Source organism: Plasmodium gallinaceum, assembly GCF_900005855.1.
Source record: "Plasmodium gallinaceum strain 8A genome assembly, contig: PGAL8A_v1_98, whole genome shotgun sequence".
In the NCBI taxonomy this organism is placed as follows: Eukaryota; Apicomplexa; class Aconoidasida; order Haemosporida; family Plasmodiidae; genus Plasmodium; species Plasmodium gallinaceum.
In genome coordinates this window covers 577,639-585,656 of record NW_021628265.1, presented here as the reverse complement: position 1 = coordinate 585,656, position 8,018 = coordinate 577,639, and the positions used below count along the sequence as shown (strand labels likewise).

The 8,018-nt window shown below is 17.4% G+C and overlaps 3 protein-coding genes across 3 annotated transcripts; 1 reads left to right on the top strand and 2 right to left on the bottom strand.

Annotated features, from left to right (window-relative positions):
• Nucleotides 1–629: 629 nt before the first annotated feature.
• On the bottom strand, nucleotides 630–1,891 carry PGAL8A_00341000 (rhomboid protease ROM1, putative; the record flags this gene model as incomplete). Its single annotated transcript, XM_028672446.1, has 4 exons — nucleotides 630–775; nucleotides 852–1,295; nucleotides 1,478–1,657; nucleotides 1,825–1,891. The coding sequence occupies 4 exons, from the start codon at nucleotides 1,889–1,891 to the stop codon at nucleotides 630–632; spliced, it is 837 nt and encodes a 278-aa protein (XP_028528997.1).
• Nucleotides 1,892–3,201: 1,310 nt separating this feature from the next.
• PGAL8A_00340900 (dynein light chain type 2, putative) lies at nucleotides 3,202–3,873 on the bottom strand (the record flags this gene model as incomplete). Its single annotated transcript, XM_028672445.1, has 2 exons — nucleotides 3,202–3,318; nucleotides 3,442–3,873. The coding sequence occupies 2 exons, from the start codon at nucleotides 3,871–3,873 to the stop codon at nucleotides 3,202–3,204; spliced, it is 549 nt and encodes a 182-aa protein (XP_028528996.1).
• A 2,365-nt stretch (nucleotides 3,874–6,238) lies between these two features.
• Nucleotides 6,239–7,777, top strand: MAPK2 (mitogen-activated protein kinase 2, putative; the record flags this gene model as incomplete). Its single annotated transcript, XM_028672443.1, has 1 exon — nucleotides 6,239–7,777. One exon carries the CDS (start codon nucleotides 6,239–6,241, stop codon nucleotides 7,775–7,777), a length of 1,539 nt encoding a protein of 512 aa, XP_028528995.1.
• Between the last annotated feature and the right edge of the window lie 241 nt (nucleotides 7,778–8,018).

The following is an 8,018-nucleotide window of genomic DNA, read 5'->3' as shown; positions in this document are numbered from 1 at the left end:
AAAAAAAAAAAAAAAAAATAGAACAAACAGTTGTTAAATATTTAAAATTTTTATTCCTTAATTTTGAAAAAACTATTTCTAATTTTTTTCCTTTATATATACATATATCAAGAAAGGGAGAAGATGAAAAGGAAAAATTTAAGAAAAATATATTTGTATTTCTTTTATTTATAAATAAATATTCAATCTTATTTTTTGTTTTGCAAATAAATATTTACAGAAAAATAGAGGATAAACTCTATAAAAACTTCATATATATGCTTATATTTTTTTTTTTCTTCATTTTAAAAAAAAAAGTTTTTAATTAAAAAAGGAAAATGTATACTTGAAAAATATATATGTATTTTTTTTTTTTTTTTAAATGTGTGCTTTTTCTGTATATTTAAAATTTAACAAAAACGAATTACCAAAAAAAAAAAAGAAAAATAAAAAAATAAAAAAATAAAAAAGTAAATAACGATAATTAAAAAAAATTTTTTTTTATATATATTTAAAAAAATGTAGAGGAATAATAAAGCCAAATTAAAGATTTTTTTTTTTTTTTTTTAAATAAAACACTCAGAAAAACTTAAGAGTTTAAAAAAAAAAAAACTTTGAATAAATAAAAAAAAAAATGTAGTAATAATAAATCAGCAAATACGCTGGATACTAAATAAAAGGATAGTAGGTAAAATAGCTAAAAGGACTAAACAAATATAAGAACCAATTTTCGCATTATTGTACCACGTTGGTTTATTTTCTATGTTTCCATTATACAATATACCAATGCATATCCCTAAAAAAAAAAAAAAATATTAAGTATATGAGTTCTTTTATTGCTATGAATACATGAATTTCATGAAGAGAATTACCTGATAAAAGCCCACCCAAATGTCCAACATGATCAATATTAGAACCATTAAAGGTAAAATAATAAAAAAGGGAAATTAGTGAAAAAAATATAATATTAAAAACAACTCTTTCTCTATGTCTAATAACATGCCATAATAAAACTAATTCAGCTGTTACAACACCAACTAATCCCATACCAGATGTACTAGCACCCACTTTAATAGTACAATAAGTTACAGAAGCTGATAAAATATTCCCATATATACCAGTTAAAAAATATAATATAATAACTTTTATAATACCATAGTTTTTTTCTAATGTAAAACCCATTCTTAATTGAAAAAATATATTAAAAAAGGCGTGAAATATGTTTGCATGTAAAAATATTGGCATTACTAATCTATAAACTTCTCCATTTTTTATTTTTGAAGCAACATTTGCACCTAATGTTATTAATAAACTTTCTATAAAAAAAAAAAAATAAAATAAAATAAATAAAGTTATATAAGTAATAAAGGTATAAAATAGTAACAATATATATATATCCATTAAATGAATTATTATTTCTATTAAATTTATATAATTCATATTATTATATATATATATATATAAATATATTTATCTTATGTTTATATATAAAATATACCAGAAGGAGTTAAAAATTCTGCTGGTTTAATAGTTATTGACACTATAAAAATAACCAACTGTATAATTGAAATAACCACAACAAAACTTTTCCATGTAAAATGAGGAAATATAAGATTAATTACATCAATTGGTTTTGATCTCTGTACAAAACTACTTTGCGACTCATAATAACCTGGAGCTTATCATTTAAAAGTAAAAGGATTAAATAAAAATATACTTGTGGAATAAGAATATATTTTATAATGAATAGTTTAAATAAATATCATTATAAAAATTAAAAAAAATAAATATAAATAAACTGTTAATCTTATTTTATATTTTTCTCATTTAATGTGATTTGCATACTACTATTAAATGGGGTATTTTCAGGGTAGTCATCTCTATACTCAGATAAAGTATGAATATTACTCATCTTCAACTCAATATAATAAAATATTTAAAATAAAAATGTTAAATTTAAAGGAATAATAATTTATATTTAAAGTACAAAAAATATCATAAAGCACATTGATTTAATAAGACTATAAAAACAAACATAATAAAATAAAAAAAAAATATATTAATATTCTAGTAATTCAAAAATCACCCCGAAAAAATAAATGTATATATATTATCAAGCTAAAAACAAATTAAAAAAAAATATATAAATAAAATGAATAAAAAAAAATTTATAATTTAAAACAAAAGTTAATATTTCCTAATATAATAATGCAATTTTACTATATTTCTTTAAAAAAATTTAAATAAATTTTTTTCTTTCGAATTAAAAAAAAATGTGAAAAATAATGCACACGCTATAAAAATAAAAAAAATAACATGAATCAGAACAAAATAACAAAAAAAAAAAAGAAAAAAATGAGAAAAAGGGTCTTAATTAAATGAGCCATTAAATATGACTGAAATTCACATATGTGTTAAATTAACTTTATATATATATATGTTTACATATTAGTATTGTATGTATTTACTTATATATATATCATTTTATTAACTTTTTATTCAAGAATATATAAAACAAAACAATTATTTATAAAGTTTTTATGTTTTTCTTTTAGTTATTAAAAAAAAAAAATTATATATTCACAAAGAAAATTTTATTGCATGTAATTTTTTTTTTTTTCTTTTTTTCAAGATCTATATTGAATTATTCTTTTTATTTTGCAGTTGTAAATATATTTAAAACCTTAATTGTTTTTTAAATAATATTTAAGAACTTAAAAAAATTAAAGAAAAAATTATTTGAATGTCTATCATAAAATTAAATATTAAAAGAGTTGCCGAAGGTTTTATATTAATTTTCTTTAAAGCTGTTTTACAATTTTTCCTCGTATAAAGAAATTTAAGTTTAATAGAATTTAATCTAAAAGCGTTTTCTTTTATTCCATTTAAATTTATTTAAATTTTTTTTTTTATTTTACGTATTAAAAAGATTGCCATGTGGAAGAGTTTGAAAATTGAAACAAATATATAGAAAAATAAATTAAAATAAAATAACATAAAATAAAATAAAAAAATAAGATAAAAATAAAAAGAATATAAAAATAGAAAGATTAAGAATAAAAAAAAATAAAAGAAAATAAGAATAAAAATCATTAAGGGGAACAAAAAAAATATAAAAAAATTAAGAGAAAACAATAATAAAATTTTGTATAAAAAGGTTTTTTTTTTTTTTTTTTTTTTTTTTTTTTTTTTTTTTTTTTTTTTTTTTTTTTTTTTATCATTTTATTCGTTATATAAAAGAAAAACCATAACAGTAACAAAAATAGAATCATTTACATAATTGGCGGAAATATAATTATCTGTTTCAACATTCCAAAGTGATTTTGATGCAATATGTATCTAAAAAAAAAAAAAAAAAATAAAAAAATAAAAAGTTGCAAATAATAAATGTGCATTCAAATAATAATGTCATAAAAATTTTTAAAAAAATTTGAATTTTATTTTATTTTTTTTTTTTCATACCCCCTGTTTTTTATTTTCTCCTATTACACCTTGAACAATAATTTTGTATCTTTCATTAACAAAAGATTTCATGAATTGTTCAACATCATCAACTAAAGATATAACCATTTTATCATAATTGCTTTTAATAATATTATTCTTTTCAGAATAATTGTTTTGATTTTCATTTGAAGAATCATGATTTTCATTAGAAGAATCATGATTTTCATCATTAATGTCAGTTTTTGTAGTGATAATTTTATCTTCTAAATAAAATAATTCATCTTGATTTTTACTACTAAAGAAATTTTCCAAAAATATTTTTAATTTTTCTTCACAAATATTGGCAAAAAATCTAAATCCTTCCATATCTACTTTACTGTTTTCATCATTATTTTTTTCAATCCCATTAGCTTCAACATTTGTTGCATTATTTTTATTCCCTATTTCCATTTTTCTACAACTATGTTTTTATTAAAATATATTTTATTTTCTAATAAAATTTTTTTCTTTTTTTTTAAATATATAAGTCTACGTATTTAAAAATATATATATATATATATATAAATAGCTTATTTCACTGAATACTGAATAATATCATTTTTATTAACCTTTGTGAATCATAATTTCATTTAAAGTTTATAACTTATTTTATAAATATGTGCTTATTTTTTAATTCATATAATTTTATGTTTTTGATTGTAATAGTTCCATTATACAATAACATAAATTTATTCTTATTATATATACTTTTTTTTTTCTAATCCCTTTTTTTTATTTTAGTCATCATTTTTTTTCTTAAAAATTTCTCTTGTTTAATTATAATAGATAAAAAATTAAAATTATCATATTCAGATAAATGTATAAATTTAATGCTGTCTAATGTCATCTAAAGATTTATAAATAAAAATATAGGCATCACTATTTTCCTTTTTTTTTTTTTATTTCAATAACCAATAAAAAGAAAAAAGAAAAATGAAAAAAGGAAGAATAAATTATTATCAGTGAAATATTTTTCTTAACATGTGCATACAAAATAGCTTTAAAAAAAAAAAAATAAAAAAAAAATAATAATTTTTTGTGCTATAGTGATTAATCAATCAATAATGATTAAGGTATTTTTCATATTTAATATCAAAAATAAAAAAATTTAATAGATGAGTCTTCTTTATTGAAAAAATTTATTTATATATACAAAAAGAATGGATAAAATAATGTTATTTTCCTCTTTAAGGAAGAAAAAAATTAAAATTAAATCTGAAATATCTACGAATGTTAAAGAAATAATAATTTATATAAGAAATAAAACATATAATATAGTGATTAATGAAAAAAAACTATCTCTATATATAATATCCATATTTTTTATTGATATGCTCATGTAATTACGCATAACATTTTTTAATTTTTTTTCTCGTCTTAATAATTTTAGATAGAATAATAATGTTAAGAAGAAAAAAAATGTTTATTTTTTGTCTAACCTTATTTTTTTTTGATATAGCTATCAAAAAATAAAGAAAAAAAAAAAAATTAATATTAAGATATTCTTCAAAAAATAAATGATAAAATATATCTTACGATATAAATAATATAAAAATATAATGATAACGATACTTTAGTAATTAAAATATAATAAATGAATTGCTAATAATGTATTATTATTCCTATATTTACTTTTAATAATATTACTAAAGGTTATTAAATAATATAGCACATAACAAATATTAAAACTTAACTATTAGATGATATGTATATTCTTAGGAGGTTTATATATTATAAAGTTGTAACTAATAGTAAAATAAGTAAAATGAAATTAATAATAAGCAATAAATTTATATGAATAACAGTAGTTTTTTTTATCTAACAACTTGTAAAATTAGAAAATTAAAAAATATATGAAAATGAAAAATATAAAAGAAATAAGATTAAAATATAGAGATTTTTAATTTTTTTTTTTTTTTAACGAAAAGGTGTATTAAAAATATAAAGAAAAAAAAAAAAAAGTGTCATTTTAGTAAGTTTTCATTAATTTAAAAACTTATAATTACTTATTTCTTTTTTTTTTAATGTGAAAAAAGGAAGAAAATAGAAGGTGTTTAATTCAAAAAGTATTTTTTTTTTTTTTTTTTTTTGAAATAAGACAATACAAACCTTAGAAATGTCTATATATATGTATAAGGAAAAATAAGATACATGAAAATGAACATTTGACATTTTTTCTACATTATTTTAATTTATTTATAGATTTATAAATAATGGTAATTCTTTATATATAATATTTATAGGAAAATAAAGTATTAATGAGAAAAATTCATATAATTTTTATCTTTTTATAAATTCGATTTATTAGTTATTATATATATATTTTTTTTTAATATAATATTATATATGCGTATTTATTTTTTTTATTACTTTTTAAAAGAAAGAAAATTTATGAAATTTGTTACCTTGTCTTACAAAAATACATACACATCATATTTTGTTAAATTTCTTTTTATTATTAAATTAATATATTTTAGTGATCATTAAATTTTTATAATACTATTACATTTTTTCTTCATCATTAATATATAATAGAATATTATTAAATTTAAATAAATGTTACTTTTATTATAAGATAGACATGAATAAAATATATATATATATATATAATACTTAACATTAAAAAATTTTTAAATCAATAACATTATTAATTATACATTAAATTTCACATTATAATAATTTTTTTTTTTTTTTTTTTAATTTGTAATTCTTTTTCTTTTTTTCTATATTTTTTTTTTTTTTTTTCCCTTTCTTTAAATGTGTATTTTATTTCATAATGCTAAAAAAAAAGAAAGAATATACTAGTATTAATATAGAAGAAAATATTTTGAAGAAAAAAAATACAGATAACAAAGAAACTATTTTGAAAAAGAAAAATAGTATAATTTTTGAAGACACAAAAAAAGAAAGGAATGAATTAAAAGATATAAATAATGATTCCTCAAATGATGTAAAAAATTATAGCACTGATGAAAAAAAGAAGGTTAATAAAAAAGAAGAAAAAACTAACAATAATGAAAAGAAAAATATAAAAAAAAAAGAAGAAAAAATAAATATAAAAGAAGCAATAATCAAAAATGTTCGAGTTCCAGATAATTATGAAATAAAACATTTAATAGGAAGAGGATCATATGGCTATGTTTATTTAGCTTATGATAAAAATACAAAAAAAAATGTAGCAATAAAAAGAGTTAATAGAATGTTTGAAGATTTGGTAGATTGTAAAAGAATATTAAGAGAAATAACAATATTAAACAGATTAAAAAGTAATTATATTATAAATTTATATGATTTAATAATACCTGAAGATTTGTTAAAATTTGATGAGTTATATATAGTATTAGAGATAGCAGATTCTGATTTAAAAAAATTATTTAAAACACCTATATATTTAACAGAAGAACATATAAAAACTATTTTATATAATTTGTTACTTGGTGAAAAGTATATTCACGAATCAGGTATTATACATAGAGATTTAAAACCAGCTAATTGTTTATTAAATCAGGATTGTTCAGTTAAAATATGTGATTTTGGATTAGCTAGAACTATAAATGCAGAAACAGATATTCATGTAGTGAGGGATATAGAAGAAAAAGAAGAAAATGAAGAACCTGGTCCTCATAATAAAAATTTAAAAAAACAATTAACTAGCCATGTCGTTACAAGATGGTATAGAGCACCAGAACTTATTTTACTACAAGAAAATTATACTACTTCAATTGATATATGGTCTACTGGGTGTATATTTGCAGAACTATTAAATATGTTAGAAAGCCACATAAATAATCCAACTAATAGGTTTCCATTATTTCCTGGTTCTTCTTGTTTTCCATTATCTCCAGATCGTAATTCAAAAAAAGTTCATGAAAAAAGCAATAGAGATCAACTAAATATAATTTTTAACGTAATTGGAACTCCAACAGAAGATGATTTAAAAAGCATAACAAAGGAAGAAGTTATTAAATATATTAAATTATTTCCATTTAGAAAAGGTATTGACTTTAAAAAAAAATATCCTTCAATTTCAGAGGAAGGTATTGATTTGTTAGAATCTATGTTAAAATTTAATGCAAAAAAAAGAATTACAATTAATAATGCTTTAAGTCATCCTTATTTAAAGGATGTTAGAAAAAAAGATTTAGAAAATTTTTCAGCTAAAAAAATTATACTTCCTTTTGACGATTGGATGACGTTATCAGAAACACAACTAAGATATATTTTTTTAAAAGAAATTCAATCTTTTCATTCAGATCTAGTTATACCATCTAATTTAATGATTCATGAAAACAACTTTTATAGTTCTAATATATAAAAACCTATTAATTATGTAATCACTTAATTATTTTATTTGTTTTATTCACTTTATCATTTTGACATAAATTGATTCATTCACATATTTATTTTTTATTTGTTTTTCTCTTTTGACTTTTTTCAAAATAAATAAATATATATATTTTAATAAAATTAAAAATAAATTATAATAAATTATTAATATTTTTAAAAATTAATTTTTTTTTTTTTTTTTTTTTTTTTTTTTACATATAACATTTTAT